The 16816-nt window shown below is 42.2% G+C and overlaps 1 protein-coding gene across 5 annotated transcripts in view; it reads right to left on the bottom strand.

Annotated features, from left to right (window-relative positions):
* Window positions 1-16816, bottom strand: part of usp37 (ubiquitin specific peptidase 37) — a 55038-nt gene that overhangs the window by 25847 nt on the left and 12375 nt on the right. For 4 of the 5 annotated variants that reach the window (XM_059647583.1, XM_059647582.1, XM_059647585.1 and 1 more), the window contains 7 exons: window positions 15782-15941; window positions 13095-13195; window positions 12009-12163; window positions 9273-9350; window positions 8932-9029; window positions 3367-3445; window positions 2668-2829 (listed from right to left, as the gene is read on the bottom strand). In XM_059647583.1, the coding sequence (XP_059503566.1) occupies window positions 2668-2829; window positions 3367-3445; window positions 8932-9029; window positions 9273-9350; window positions 12009-12163; window positions 13095-13195; window positions 15782-15941 (833 nt within the window). The remainder of the gene's footprint in view (window positions 1-2667; window positions 2830-3366; window positions 3446-8931; window positions 9030-9272; window positions 9351-12008; window positions 12164-13094; window positions 13196-15781; window positions 15942-16816) is intronic. The other variant, XM_059647584.1, reaches the window with a different exon arrangement.

The raw sequence follows: 16816 nt of genomic DNA, 5'->3' as shown, positions 1-16816 counted from the left end.
TTACTCAGAATAATGCACTGAACTGTCACAGTAACCCAGGAAAGCTGATGTTCAGCTTAAAACAGGCAATGAATCAGATGTGATTCCATACAGGATTGCATTTTATGTATAACACAAATCAGATATGGAATATTTACCTGTTAATTAATGATTGTCACAAAATTGTCCTACATAATCATCATACAGTTGAGTGAACAACATAAAAGCTGCAAGGAGATACGCTGATATGAACAGCCTGAAAAAGTTGGTCAGTTAATGTTGTTAAAAGGGTCCAAGAGAAAATACTCTTTCCAGGGAGAGGCAAATACATCTTAATAAGCAATTAATCAAACTAGGCATAATTTGCCAGGGGTCAAACTGATCATACGCTGGATATTGGACAGTGTAAAAGTGTGAATGCAAAACTTCTCTATTGAAAAAAAGGCATAAAGAAAACTTGCCTCAGACTATACTTAGTTGGTGCAGGAGGAGGGATCTGACCATTAACTGGAGACTGGGTTAAATGGGCTGATCACCCATTTCAGTCTGATCCTCAGACAAATCCATGTACATGGGTTCATTTGTGATTGTATGGGTAGGAGTTCTGATATTTTTTTCCCAGTGTACTTTGCTTTAAATTTTAAAAATTGGATATATTTTCTTGTTAGAACTGCCTTGGCTTATTAATACCCAGAGTAAACCTAATGGACTAGATAATGGATGTAAGTTTGCTCGCTGAGCTGGAAGATCCGTTTTCAGACGTTTCGTCACCATTCTAGGTAACATCATCAGTGAGCCTCTGGTGAAGCGCTGGTTTTATGTCCCGTTTTCTATTTATGTGTTTAGGTTTCCTTGAGTTAGTGATGTTATTTCCTGTTCTTTTTCTCACAGGGTGGTAGATGGGCTCCAAATCAATGTGTTTGTTGATGGCATTCCGGTTGGAATGCCATGCTTCTAGGAATTCTCGTGCGTGTCTCTGTTTGGCTTGTCGTAGGATGGATGTGTTGTCCCAATCAAAGTGGTGTCCTTCCTCATCTGTATGTAAGGATACTAGTGATAGTGGGTCATGTCGTTTTGTGGCTAGTTGATGTTCATGTATCCTGGTGGCTAGCTTTCTGCCAGTTTGTCCAATGTAGTGTTTGTCACAGTTCTTGCAAGGTATTTTGTAGCTGACGTTCGTTTTGCTTGTTGTCTGTATAGGGTCTTTTCAGTTCATTAGTTGCTGTTTTAGTGTGTTGGTGGGTTTGTGGGCTACCGTGATGCCAAGAGGTCCGAGTAGTCTGGCAGTCATTTCCGAAATGTCTTTGATGTAGGGGAGCGTGGTTATGGTTTCTGAGCCCGTTTTGTCTGTTTGTTTGGGTTTGTTGCTGAGGAATCGGCGGACTGTGTTCATTGGGTACCCATTCTTTTTGAATATGCTGTATAGGTGATTTTCTTTTGCTCCGCGTAGTTCCTGTGCTGCAGTATGTGGTGGCTCGTTGAAATAATGTTCTAATGCAGTTTCGTTTGTGGGTGTTGGGATGGTTGCTCCTGTAGTTCAGTATTTGGTCCGTATGTGTTGTTTTCCTGTAGACGCTGGTTTGAAGTTCCCCATTGACTGTTCGCTCTACTGTGACATCTAGGAATGGCAGTTTGTTATTGCTTTCCTCCTCTTTTGTGAATGTTATGCCAGTAAGGGGTATTATTGATGGTCTTGAATGTTTCCTCTAATTTGTTTTGTTTAGTGATGACAAAGGTGTTATCCACATAGCGGACCCAAAGTTTGGGTTGGATGGTTGGCAGAGCTGTTTGTTCGAGTCTCTGCATTACTGTCTCTGCTAAGAACCCTGATATCGGAGATCCCATGGGTGTACCGTTGGTTTGTCTGTAGGTTTTGTTATTGAAAGTGAAGTGGGTGGTGAGGCATAGGTCCACTAGCTTGATGATGTTGTCCTTGCTGATGAGGTTGGTGGTGTCTGGTGGATGTGTCTTTGGTTCTTCTAATAGTGTAGTCAGTGTTTCTTTGGCCAGGTTGATGTTGATGGATGTGAACAGGCCTGTTACGTCAAAGGAGACCATTATTTCATCCTCTTCTATCTTGGTGTCTTTGATGGTGTTCAGGAATTCTTGGGTGGAGCGAATGGAGTGGCGTGAGTCTTCTACTAGGTGTTTTAGTCTTTGGTGTGGTTCCTTGGCTAATCTGTACATTGGTGTTCCAGGTAGCGACACTGGGTCTGAGGGAGGCTCCTAATTTGTGAATTTTGGGTAGTCTGTAGAAGTGTGGTGTGTTGGATCCATCTGGTTTCATTTTTTGGAAGTCTCTCTTGTTTAATTCTCCAGATTTTTGAAGTTTTTTGAGTAAGGCTGTGACTTGGTTCTCTAGTTGTGGGGTCGGGTCTAATGCCACCTGTTGGTAAGTGTCGGTATCTGCAAGCAATGCGTTCTCTTTCTCAATGTAGTCAGTTTAAAATGACTGTCAAGCATCCTTTGTCTGCAGGACTAGATAATGTGGAATAAAAACCTTCAATTCTACTAATTAAACTTTGGTCAGTTGCTTGTTTCTAGTAGCTGAAAGAGATCATCATATCGATAGCCAGACTTTAGCAAAAAGTGAGAGCCCCCAAGGACTGTCTCTAAATAGAGGTCAACAGGCAGGGGCGGGCGATTGTATAGTCTTGACCCAATGAAAATGGCCCATTGGTTTCTTACCCCTGGAGCTGCTGTGGAAGCTGTGTGGCATGAGGCACTCGGGGTCTGTTCCAGCCAGTGTAATCCTGATTGGCACGCAGTTTCTTCACGGACTGAGGGGAGGGCTGAGGTAAAAATCCCAAATTCCTTTTAGCCGAGGGAGTCTGGCCTGACAGGCTGGACCTGTCAAAAGTGAGGAGAATGATTAAATGCATCAAATTCACAGGAAACAAGTAAATCAGCTCAACAGGTTTGTACTGACATATGCTTTATATGCACCTTCACCTGATCAAATTGCTTAAGCTCACCCCATCAGCAACTTGCATTTATATTGCGGCTTCATCTTAGGAAAGCATTTACTAGTATTTTACTTCTGTTCACTTCTTCATGTATCAACCTAACTCCCAAATCTTCCAGGGCCTTTCCCATTCTACCTTCATCTCCTCCAGCCCTGCAATGTCCTTGGATATTTTGACTCCTACCATCCTGGCTACTTTCTTGTCCCTGATTTTAACTGCTGTACCTCTCTCTCTCTCTCTCTCTCTCTCTCTCTCTCTCTCTCTCTCCCCACCCCCCCCCCACCTCACAGTCACACACGCACTCTCTCTCTCTTTCCCCACAAAACCTACTTCAAGATTCGTAATGACAATTGGGCAAATTGAGGCCTTTCTTGCCACCAAGTGGGTGTTAAGTCTCAGCAAACCTATGGCCCGTATTTACCTGTCCAAAAACAAATTTCCTGCAGAGTAATCCTTAGACGAGGCTCTGCTTCCGTAAAAGCACTGCAGTGGCATTGTACCTGCAAAGAGTTGAAGATGTTGAAGCAACACAATGCTAGAGTCCGACAGCCCAATGTAGCATAGAAACATAGGAGACAACCATTCAGCCTTTCGAGCCTATTATCTGCCTCAGCACTATTTTCCCCATACTACCCATATATCGCTTGATGTCTTTCATATCTCGAAATGTATTGATTGGTATCTTGAATATACTCAATGATATTTCAGCTCATGCCAGTTTTAAATAGATTGCGCCTTATTTTGAAGCTGTGCTTCATGGTTCAAACCCCAACCCCCCCATTCCTAAACCAATGGAACAAAATCAAAATGTTGGAGAAGCTCAGCAGTCTGGCAGCATGTGGGAGAGAAAGTAGAATTAACATTTCAGGTCCAGTGACTCTTCTCCAGAACTAACCTACTGGAAACGTGCATCCACCCTGTCATGTCTAGTAAGAATTTTGCATGTTTTAATTAGGACACCTCTCATTCTTCCAAACTCTAGAGAATACAGACACTGTTGTTACAATGTCTCTTCAAAGGACAATCCCACCAACCCAGGAATCAGTCCAGTATGCCTCCATCTACTTGCAAAGGGTGACAGAAGTTTGGAACTCCCTTCGACAAATGGCAGTGCATGCTTAAATAAAACAAAGAACTACAGATGCTGGAAATCTGAAACGAAAAGTGAAATTTCTTCAGACCCTCATCTTTGGAAACAAGCAGAGTTATTATTTCATGTTCAGTGATCTTTCTTCAGAACTGTGGATGCTAGATCATTGCTGGTTTTAAATTTGAAATAGGTGAATTTTTGTTATGCAGAAGTGTTAATGTATATGAAGTTAGGCCTCAGGTCAGCCATGATCTTGTGAATAGTGGAACAGGCTCTAGGAGCTAAATATTCTACTTCTGTTCCTGTTTATTTTAAATTACAAGCTTTCAGAGTGCTGCTCCTTTGCCAGGTGCCTTTACGTTACCAGGTGCCTTTACTTCATCTGACGAAAGAGCAGTGTACTGAAAGTTTGCCATTTCAAATAAACCTGTTTGACTATAACCTGACTTTTTACATTCTTGTGCATACAACCTAGAACCCAAGAGGTGACTAGGGATCCAGAGAGACTGCTCTCCATGTGAAAACTATTTAACATTGTGCCTTATCTGACAATCTTGTGATAATTAGAAGGTGAGTATCTGTAAGCAGAATTAACCCTTCTTCATGCTGCATGACATTTATATAGCAATTTTAACACCCTCAGAATGTTCTGCAGTGTTTTTCAGTCAATACCACTTTGAAGTTGTGGCCTCAGGGCAACAGAGAAACCAGCGAAACCAGCCTGCACTGCAAGATAACTGTAAGAAAATAAATGACTACATAATGGCTTACCAGGATGCTGCCCGGACTGGAGGGCTTATGAAGTGAGGTTGACTGAGCTTGGACTTTTCTCATTGGAGAAAAGGAGGAGGAGAGGGGACCTAATTGAGGTATACAAGATAATGAGAGGCATAGATAGAGTTGATAGCCAGAGACTATTTCCCAGGGCAAAAATGGCTAACACGAGGGGTCATAGTTTTAAGCTGGTTGGAGGAAAGTATAGAGGGGATGTCAGAGGCGGGTTCTTTACACAGAGAGTTGTGAGGGCATGGAATGCGTTGCCAGCAGCAGTTGTGGAAGCAAGGTCATTGGGGACATTTAAGAGACGGCTGGACATGCATATGGTCACAGAAATTTGAGGGTGCATACATGAGGATCAATGGTCGGCACAACATCGTGGGCTGAAGGGCCTGTTCTGTGCTGTACTGTTCTATGTTCTATAATCTCTTTGAAATATTATTGAAGGGATAAATAGGATCAACTGCATGTTGATGCTGTGCAAGAAAACCAAAACTTTTAGATTGTACAGATCTGGTTGTAGTTAGCCCAATTTAAATTCTATAGCTGACAGCCTTATGCAGAGTTTGAACAAGGGCTCCAGTAAAAGCACACCTGTATTAAGCAGCAGCTGAAATTGAATCCACATGAAGTCAATCACATAAGCTTGACATTGGAGCATGTAAAACTAGCAAGCTACATGTGAATTACAATAGAATGCTGGGATTATACAATTAAGATAATTCAGGGGAGGAAAGGCATGACAGGTTCTGTAACTTTTCCTAAACACTTCGGCCTTGGAAATTGTGTTTCAGTCTGATGGCAAGATTAATAAAACAAACCAACATACCAAACATAAAACGGAATAAAGTAATTACATAGTTAACTAGAACGTATTAAAGATGGCAGGACAAGTGATGTGAAATGGTTGCAGCACGTGAGAGTTCTCAGACACACTTGCACCAAGAGTTTGAAGGTTGGGCAGCTTCGGCTCAGAGATCATGAGCTGCAGTTCCACAACAAAAACTGCAACCTGTTAGGGATGGGCAAAGTTAAATTGGATTCTTTGTATCAGGAGGCAGCTACATTTCTTAAGAGTTGGGCCTTCTGATTTCGATCGATGCTTGGGTATTAAATCTGAGTATTACTACATGAGGCAAAGAAAGGAACGGAGAGGGCAGGCGCCTCAACGTTTGCAATTACCCAAAAGATCTGAGGTTCTTTCAGCTTGTCTCGATGACAGTAACAATGCCACTGTGGTTTAGAAAGCCAGTAGAGGAGGGAGTAAGGAAGAACACAATAGCAGTAGCTAGGGGACTGTATAGTGAGGTCAATTAGAGAGTTGGAGAGGTTGAGAGAGGGACTTGCAATTTTTTTTGGGCGGAGGGGAGAACGGGGAAGGATCCAGTCATTATGGCCCATGTAGGTACTAACCTCATAGCAAGACAAACAAGGAGATTCTGCGATGTCAGTATAAGGAGCTAGGCACCAAACTAAACAGGACCTCCAAAGATCCTATTTTCTGCACTATTACCTGCCATGTGCAAATCAGAGAGATGAATGAGGCTAATGCTCCTGAAAACTGAATAACTAGGGAAGTAGAGAGGATTTTAAACCAAACAGTGGAGGGCAAAGGATCAAATTTGCAAAGATGTGGTAAATCAAGTAGTTAAGACAGTAAGAAGAGAAGTGACAAAAAGGAAGCACTATGAACAGAGGAGTCAATCAACAGATAAGACTAGGAAAGTCTTTGCATCTAATACATGTAATATTTAAAAACAACAGATGGACATGAAAGTTGTAATGTAATTGCAGGATTTATATTTCTATTTTAATGCTATTTTGTTTAGGCTTGGGTATCTGAATTTTGAGTTAGCAACTGATGGGCTTTCTGTGTATCTGAATTAAAGAATTAGTCTGGAAATATCTCTGTAGCAACGGCGATTTTTTGTAAAATAGTTTGAGTGTCCTGACTTAAGAGAAAATTGGTTTTGTGCACCACCGAGGGACTTTTAGAACTTTTGCAATCCAGCAAGATAAACAATGGGGTCTCAAGTAGCTCACAACTTCTGGAACAATTTTTATAAAAGCAGAATCACTGTTGCTTTGGGGGTCTTACAGCACAATTTGACTTTGGAATTGGATGCAAGAATATATAGCGAACCTTACAGTAAACAGTTTGTGACAGTCACAAACCAGAAGTGTTGGGATAAAAGATAATAAAATGTGAGGCTGGATGAACACAGCAGGCCAAGCAGCATCTCAGGAGCACAAAAGCTGACGTTTCGGGCCTAGACCCTTCATCAGAGAGGGGGATGGGGAGAGGGAACTGGAATAAATGGGGAGAGAGGGGGAGGCGGACCGAAGATGGAGAGTAGAGAAGATAGGTGGAGAGAGTATAGGTGGGGAGGTAGGGAGGGGATAGGTCAGTCCAGGGAAGACGGACAGGTCAAGGAGGTGGAATGAGGTTAGTAGGTAGCGGGGGGTGCGGCTTGGGGTGGGAGGAAGGGATGGGTGAGAGGAAGAACCGGTTAGGGAGGCAGAGACAGGTTGGACTGGTTTTGGGATGCAGTGGGTGGGGGGGGAAGAGCTGGGCTGGTTGTGTGGTGCAGTGGGGGGAGGGGACGAACTGGGCTGGTTTAGGGATGCAGTAGGGGAAGGGGAGATTTTGAAACTGGTGAAGTCCACATTGGTACCATATGGCTGCAGGGTTCCCAGGCGGAATATGAGTTGCTGATCCTGCAACCTTCGGGTGGCATCATTGTGGCAGTGCAGGAGGCCCATGATGGGCACGTCATCTAGAGAATGGGAGGGGGAGTGGAAATGGTTTGCGACTGGGAGGTGCAGTTGTTTGTTGCGAACTGAGCGGAGGTGTTCTGCAAAGCGGTCCCCAAGCCTCCGCTTGGTTTCCCCAATGTAGAGGAAGCCGCACCGGGTACAGTGGATGCAGTATACCACATTGGCAGATGTGCAGGTGAACCTCTGCTTAATGTGGAATGTCATCTTGGGGCCTGGGATAGGGGTGAGGGAGGTGGTGTGAGGACAAATGTGTAGCATTTCCTGCGGTTGCAGGGGAAGGTGCCGGGTGTGGTGGGGTTGGAAGGCAGTGTGGAGCGAACAAGGGAGTCACGGAGAGAGTGGTCTCTCCGGAAAGCAGACAGGGGAGGGGATGGAAAAATGTCTTGTTGGGATAAAACCCTGAATACATTTCTTAAGGCAGAGTACATTGAAGCAGGTCTGCAGCTGCTCCATGAAAAAGATATTCGCAGTTTCAATCTAAAAGTTTGAAGTCACTGTGACTTCACTTACCGAAGTTTAGAGACAGGCACTCTGGTAGGAATATTATTCAAGTGGTGTTTTTAGGTACTGCAATAGGCATGTGTTTTTGCTACTATACAAAAATTGTTTGGTTTCTTTTTAATTCATAAAGAGTATTTTGGGACTAATGAGATTATACTATTAGTGTATTTGAAACTCTTCTGAATTTTTGTTACAGGTAAATGGTTTGGTTTATCCTATTTTGTCTTCATTTCTTTTGCTCATAAACTTTTATTTCATTACTAAAGCAAAATCTGCAGCATTGCATTCTTATATTTCAGCAACAGACCCCTTGTTAAAGCCAAAACAAATTTTAAAATGATCTACCAAGCCAGGTTCTTGTCTGGAATTTGACTTGTCCACCTGCGATAGGGTTAGCTTTCTCCAGCTCCTAGTTTACATGACCAAGACACAGGGGCAAAAGAAGTGACACAGGATCAAGGGACTGAACAGCTTCCTCATGTGCTGCTGTGTTAGGATTCCACAATTGCAGTCGTATTCAAATAATGGCTACGTGATCATTTATATCTACTGTGGAGATAGACAGGGTTAAGGGTTTAAACATCTCTACCAAAAGGCAGCACCTCAGACAGTGCAGTTGAAGTAGACTTGAACCCAGGGCCTATGACTCAAGTAGCAACATTACCCATTGATACCTGCAGTTAGGGCATTTGAGCAATTAGAACTATTGCATACATAATAAATTAATCTGCAATACTACAAGTCAGTAAGGAACTCCAACTGGCAAATCTTTCAACTGTGGCAAGGACAGGAGAAAGTATGTGATTCAAAGTTTGTTTTTACAAAAGACAAAACACTTACCAGAACTCCTGGTCTCCTCTGCCTGCTTCAGGTTGAGTTGCTTTTCTCGACAACTGTTCAGGAATTTGCGAGAAGGGTCACTGGTCACCTTGTTATTGCTGCAAATACAGGTCAAACTCAAATTCATATAACCATATCTACTCAGCAATCACATGAGACCCACTTCCTCTCCCAGTTAATACCACCTCCTTTCCCTGTGCAAACACCTCAGCACTCTTCTATATCTCAATGTACTGGATCACAGTTTTCAGTATTTGACTTAGACACGGGATTCTTCCATTTACCTTGAAACTGCATTATAATTCTGAATGCACCCCTACAGCTTTCCTGCACATACTAACCTGGAGGAATCATTCTCTTTAGGATAATCCTCGGTTAGTTCCAGGTCTGGAGTCAACATCCTTTTTCTCTTTTCACTCCTTCGATAGAAAAACAGTACAGGTTGATTTAGCCCAATTGGTTGGATGGCTGGTTTATGATGCAGAGAGATACCTAACAGCAGGAGCTCAATTCCCACATAGGCTGAGGTTACCATGAAGGACTTTCCTTCTCAACTTCCCCCTTACATGAGGCGCGGTGACTCTCAGGTTATACTACATCAGTCATCTCTCTCTAACGAGAGAGTGGTCCTTTGGTCTGCTAAGTCTGTGGCAACTTTTTAGATTTTAGTTTAATGAATAGAAAGTCTAACCAGAGTTTAACCAATGAAGAGGTCAAGGCCATTCCTCACTTGATTTGATCATGATTGGACCTCTATCCACACATTTTGGCTATGTTTCACTTAACTTGCTTAGCAACCCAAACTCAATACAACATTGAATTGAGCTGAGCTAAGCTTGTATTCACTGCTTTTTGTAAGAGAGGGTACCAATCTTCTACCACCCTTTGTAGAGAGAAACATTTCCCACTTTGTAACCAAAAAATCTTTCAGGAGACGTGTTCCATCCAAGATTTGGTATCAGAGGTAAAGGTTTTATTCAGGTTAACAATTCCTTTCAAATCCACACAAAACTCAACTAAACCATCCATTGACCTTCACTATTCTGTGGAATACATCCCTAGATGTGGTGAACTTTCCTCATAATCCAAATCATGGAGCCCAGGTTAATATAAGTGAACGTACACTGTCCTTGGAAGGATACATTCTATCCTCTTTAAGATGCAGTGCTATAAGTGAGGTAGTGGCACAGCCATGATGTCACTGAACTAGCAATAAGATGGGGATATTTGAAATCAATTCCTAAGTATGGAGCTAAAACTTAGTCTAATGGTGACCATTAAATCATTGATGACAATATTAAAAATGACCTGCAAAATTAATGTTGGTGGGGAAGAAAAAGATTGGAACGGAAATCCTGCTTCAGAGACGAGCAGAACTTCTTCAAGGTAGACAAACCTGGAAGAGATGCGGCAGTGAGTTAAATACTAAATAAAAATCGAAAGAACTGCGGATGCTGTAAATCAGGAACAAAAACAAAGTTGGTGTAAAAGCTCATGCAGATTTGGCAGCACAGTTCTGAGGAAGGGTCACCAGAGCCGAAACATTAACTGTGGACGTACATGGAATAGTGTAGGTTAGATGGGCTCGAGATCGGTATGACAGGTCGGCATGACATAGAGGGCCGAAGGGCCTGTACTGTGCTGTAATGTTCTACGTTTTTCCCTTCACAGATGCTGCCGAACCTGCTGAGCTTTTCCAGCAACTTTATTTTTGTTTCTGATTTACAGCATCTGCAGTTCTTTCGGTTTTTAAAATGACCTGGTTCACTAATATCCTTTAGGGAAGAAAATCTACCATTGTTAAGTGATCTGACCTATATGTGAATCTTAAACGTCCGCCGAAATAACCCAGCAAGCTAATCTATAGTAATAAGGTGATTAGTAAGCTGAGATGAGTGTTACATCAAAATGTTCTATTGGGAGAGTGCCCATCCCTTTCCAGTTTATCCTACATACTACATCCTACAATTGCTCTATTATTACTTGTGTACAACTTAGAGAGCTAAACTAAACCATAGTGAATTTAAAACCAAACACATCTTTCCACGGATGAAATGACGGAGTATGTTACAAAAACATACAAAAGAACAAAGCCCAGAGCCCAATCTGACACAATTCACCAAGCACTTGAATATTATCTCTTCCCAAACTGCACTGGAGTCTCTAGTACAGAGCTATAAAATGTCTTGGGACAGGAGGAATCAAGAATTCTGCCACAACTCTGAAATCTTCAACCTGCCATCCAAATAATCCTAAGAAAGAGGGGGCGGAGTGCTGACAACGTCACTAGAAAAACCTAGAATCGTAGATCATAGAATCCCTACAGTGTGGAAACAGCCCTTCAGCTCAATAAGTCCACACTGACCCTCAGAGCATCCCACCCAGACCCATTCGCCATCACCCACCTAATCTACACATCACTACAGGAAATTTAGCATGGCCAATCCACATAGCCCGCACATCTTTGGACCATGCATGGAAATCTGTGCAGACAGTTGCCAGAAGGTGGAATTGAACTTGGGTCCCTGGTGCTGTGAGGCAGCAATACTGACCACTGAGCCACCGTGCCACCCCTCTGTCAACCAGGGAAACACAATCCTCGGGTAATATTTTGTGGAATGGCAGATGGCAAAGCTTAAATCTAATAAAAATCTAGAATAAAAAGCCGGTTTGATGGCGATCTGTGAATTGTTGAAAAAACCCCACCTGGTAGAGAAGGAGAAAAAAAAATATCGCCATTCTTATGGCAGTCTAGAAACAAGTGACTCAGGGTTCACAGCAATGTGGGGACTCTAAACTGCCCTCTGGGCAATTAGGGGTGTGCAACAATCGTGCAACGTCCACACTCTATGAACTAAGCCAATCAACCAATTCAGTTCAGATCGTGCAAACTGACCCAGAATCTGCTTTAGAAGACTGCTCCAGCTGCCAATGATCTTTCAGAAATGGTCTTCAGTATATTACTGTAAAGAGTCAAAAGGATTGCCTACTTCAACATTAAGTCAGATATGGCAGTGAAACTGACAAAATCATCTCTCCTACGTACAGTCTGCTACTAGTTCTTAGACAAGATTGACCTGGGTAAAGTGTGAGAGGTGGGGGTCAGTGCTGTTCCCATCCGGTTTCCCGGGGAGCTGCTTGACTGTGGTGTTTTGGCTCCATGCTGCAGGGTGGCTCTGCCCGGGCTGTTCAGTGTTTTACGGGTTGGAGTCTCATCGTGCCTGGTTGGTGTCTGAAACGAACATTTAAAAGTCACAAACTTGATTTTAAATGTGAAAGGAAAGAGTGTGGGTGTGGCTATTACTGCAGGAACATTCAGAAAATAAAGATATTGGTGCAATAAGGGACCATAGCCCGAATATTAGTCTCTCGGATGCTGAAAACTAATTATTTGACAAGTATTATCAAAGGCATGTCATCCTGTGTCACTGTGACAAAAGTAAGCTCTCTCTCCTCACCCTGGCTCAGCCTTTGACACCGTGACCACACCATACTCATCTAATACCTCTCCACTCTTTTTCCTCACAGATCATCAATTTTAGATTGTATCAAAAATATTGTGATACACTTCTGGAGCAGGTAGGCCTTGAACCCGGGCCTCTTCGCTCAGCGCTAGGGACACTGCCACTGCATCATAAGAGTCCCTTCATCTCTCTCTGCTGTTAGCTAGCAGGTGGGACTGCTTTCATCTGGTTCCATTTATTATCCAACAAATCACTGCCAGAGGATTACTTTTAATGGCTTCTCTTCTGCTCCTACCTCATTATTATCTGTCAATATTTCAGTGCACACATAGAACATATAACAGTACTCCTGGAGAGCTTGCAACATTGTACCCTCTGTAAACATGGTTATCCAAAATTCTATTGCTCATACCTTAACTCAGATCAGGTCCTGTTTCCCTACCATCCCTGTGCATGCTGACTTACAGTCAAGCTGAGTCTTCTCTGGGTAAATATTCAGGGAAAGGTATTATACAAATTTAGCTTGTGGTTGAATACTCTGCCTGATTCAGGTATTTTTCAGCAGGAGCTTGACACATCCTGCACTTCAGACTTTTTGTTTCATCTCCAAAGAGTTAGAGAACAGACAATAATGGCAGAGATAAAAGCAACAGTTGAGAGCTACTTCAAACACTTCTAAACTGGACCATCAAGGCATACCTGGTTCTCTATGTTAAGTCGTTGTCGGTGAGAGTCCTTTGGCATAATCCGGCTTCCCAGCTTCCCCGCAAAGTTGCCAGATCCTTGATGAGGTTTTATCCCTGAAACAGAATGGTAATTGAGAGACCAAACAAAACATCACACAGCAGCAGGCAGAAAGTATTCAAAGAGCCTTGCACAAGGCTAGGTGCCAGAGTAGGAACTGAATAATTCTCAATTTTAATGAGAACAACCCTCTCTGAAACTAATGGGAGCAGGTTTACTATGAATGCTCAAAGAGGAAATTGAATAAATACTTGAACAGGAAAGAAATTTTCAGAGTTGAGGCAATCCAGGAAGTAATTAACTGAATAGCTCTTTCAGAGTCAGTACTGACAGGGTTCCAGATTTGCAATGAGAACAACCCTACAGGAATTCCAGGGCATGTGGAAATGACATCCATAAAATGTGATCTGCACTTTTTTGAGAAATCTCAGAAGGCTGGTGTAGATTGCGATTATTCTTCCTAAATCAGAGTTGGTTTGATCCAGTATCCAGAGACCACAGATTTTTTTTTTAAAAAATCACTTTCCCTAACAAAACAAATTATCATAAAGTGGAATGTGCTATCCAAAAGCAATGGGAGCAGATTCAATACAAATATTCAAAGGAGAAATTGGTTAAATACTTGAAAAGAAAATAAATTTGCTAGGTTGAGGAAATATCCAGAAAGTATCAAACTGAATAGCTCTTTCAAACAGTCGATACTGACATGATATACTGAATGGTCTGATCAGTTCTAAAGCCAGACACTATCAAATTTTGTTGAAGAAACACAATGAGAAAAGACTCAGTGAAAAGGCCTCAGCAATCCATTGGGACCTCTTGTGGCCTTCCCAAGTTCAGTCTCAGGTCAAATACAGAACTTTCCCTGGGCCGTTCACTCAGAGGCAAATGGAAAGAGACCTGCCATCCATTTTCTCTGTTGCAGGATACTGAGTGAGAGATGATGATATCAAATCAGTTCAAATTCTCAGGACCTAATATTGAATGATTGTGGCAGGGTGAAGGCGGCGACTCTTTCGTCAGAAGAAATCACAAACTTGAAGGATTTAAATGTCGCCCTGGATGCCAGGCTAGTAGCCTCTGAAATACATTTGAACACATCTGTTCTAACAGCAGATCATTGGCCTGAAACATTTAACTGTTTCTAGTCCCAGATCCACAACTCTCTTTTTTTAAAATGAACAGAAACAAAGTTGCTGGAAAAGCTCAGCAGGTCTGGCAGCATGTGTGAAGAAGAAAGCAGAGTTAACATTTTGGTTCCAGTGACCTTTCCTCAGAACTCCGAAGGGTCACTGGACATGAAACATTAACTCTGTTTTCTTCTTCACCGAGGCTGCCAGACCTGCTGAGCTTTTCCAGCAACCTTGCTTTTGTTCCTGATTTACAGCATCTGCGGTTCTTTTGGTTTTTACTTGCTTTTTTAATGCTGGATTTCTAGCATCTGCAGTACTTTCCTCTGTTTCAGAATCTATCGACTCACCAGGTACTCAGTAAAACTATAGGAAGTATTTTACTTTGCACATTTTCTTATTTTTTAAATCTTTGATTAGTTCCGTCCATTTGAAAGCAAATTAGGTGTTGAATGCTGAAATTAAAAGCAGAAAATGCTGGAAACATTCAAAACAAAGCACTGGAATACTCAGAATCTGGCAGCACCCATCAAGTGGGAAAGAGAGAGAATTGACATTTAAGATCAATGACTTTTTGTCAGATCATATCTGCAGTTGAGTAGATTGGGCTAATATCCTACAGTTTAAAAGAATGAGGGGCAATTTCACAAGTACAAAATTCAGCGAGAGCTTAGAGGGTGATGCCCATTGATTTTCTAAAACATGTGCTGCTCATGGGGTCAGGGCGAGGGGCCAGCCACATCTGAGATAAAGAGAAATTCCTTCACTTATTGGTTGTGAATCTTTAGAATTCTCAATCCAGTGAGCTAAGAACGCTATAGAAATTACAGCTTTGTAGACACCAAATAAATCAAGGTTATGACAGACAGCCAGGCAAGCGGAGTTAAGGCACAACAAGATCAACCATAATTTTACTGAATAGCCAAGCAGGCTGGAGAGGCTGAATGGCTTAGACCACAGGGAAGCAATGGTCTAGTGGTATTATCACTGTACTGTTAATCCAGAAACCCAGGTAACGTTCTAAGGACCTGGGTTCGAATCCTGCCATGGCTGCTGGTGGAATTTAAATTCAATAAAAATTGAGAATTTAAAAAGAGTCCAATGATGACCATTTATCAATTGCCAATTGTCGGTAAAAACCCCATCTCATTCACTACGTCTTTTAGGGAAGGAAACTGCCATCCTTACCTGGTCTGGACTACATCTGACTCCAGACCCACAGCAATGTGGTTGACTCATAACTGCATCCTGGGCAATTAGAGATGGGCAATAAATGCTGGCTTAGCCTGCAACGCTCCCATCCTGTGAATGAAATAAAAAGAAAAAAAACCAGCTCTTCATTCTTCAGAAGAAGAATGACTACAATCTCACTAAATTATGGAGCTGATTTGAGAGACCATATGGTATTCTCCAAAGGTTTTACATTTCTACAGCCTGCATTTGCTAACTGATGGACAGATGGTCCAGATGGGCACCTGTTGGTACATGTTCCATTGTGAATGCAGCACTGACCTGCATGGTTTAGGCTCTCCAAATAATCCTTCAAGATCAGAGCTTCAGTGCTTGGAGCCTTGTCAATGATCAGACTGCTTTTATCCTGCAGAGTCAGCAGCAACCGGCTATATTGTTTCATCGAGGGGCTAATTTTCACCACCTTTACATTGTGGCTCAGCTAGATACAGAGACGGAAGGAAAAAGGGAAAAAAGAAACTGATGTCAGTGAGTGAAGTTCCCCATCTTAGCTAAAGGCCAAACATAACCAAAAATAGTGAAGCTTGTTTGGATGAGCATCAATGAAAACATTGCAGCACATCTCTAGAACCTACAGCACTCAGTCAACTTATTTTGAACAGAAACAAAAATTGCTGAAAAATCTCAACAGGTCTAGCAGCATCCATGGAGAGTAATCAGAGTTAATGTTTTGGGTCCAGCGACTCTTTTTCTGGACTTCCATTTATGGGACAGTGGGCCCAAAACGTTAACTCTGATTTCTCTCCACAGATGTTGCCAAACTCTTGAGATTTCCCAGTAATTTCAGTTTTTGTTTCAGATTTCCAGCATCTGCAGTTCTCTTGGTTTTTCAACTGACTTCAAAGTTTTATTTTAACCCTACAATATGCATTATCCAATAAATTAAAGTGGATGGAGTAAATAAAGTAAAAGTGAGAATTTAGCGATAATGGGAACTGCAGATGCTGGAGAACCCAAGATAATAAAGTGTGAAGCTGGATGAACACAGCAGGCCAAGCAGCATCTCAGGAGCACAAAAGCTCCGAGATGCTGCTTGGCCTGCTGTGTTCATCCAGCTTCACACTTTGTTATTATAGTGAGAATTTAGTGTTTTCTTTTAATTAATGGGGGATTTGAATTAAGCTACTTCCATTTAAGGGAATACTGCTACAGAAGTTTTAGAACACTATCAAGCTAAGGGAAGATCCATAGCTAGAAGAGAATTATATTGAAGTTACAACACAGGAAGGGTCCCTGTTGGCCTTTATCCTCCACGTGCAGGTACAATTCCCCCTTAAATGTCATATTTCCAGGTCC

Source organism: Stegostoma tigrinum, chromosome 7 (genome assembly GCF_030684315.1).
Source record: "Stegostoma tigrinum isolate sSteTig4 chromosome 7, sSteTig4.hap1, whole genome shotgun sequence".
Classification (NCBI taxonomy): Eukaryota; Metazoa; Chordata; class Chondrichthyes; order Orectolobiformes; family Stegostomatidae; genus Stegostoma; species Stegostoma tigrinum.
This window is presented reverse-complemented; position numbering and strand designations above follow the sequence as displayed.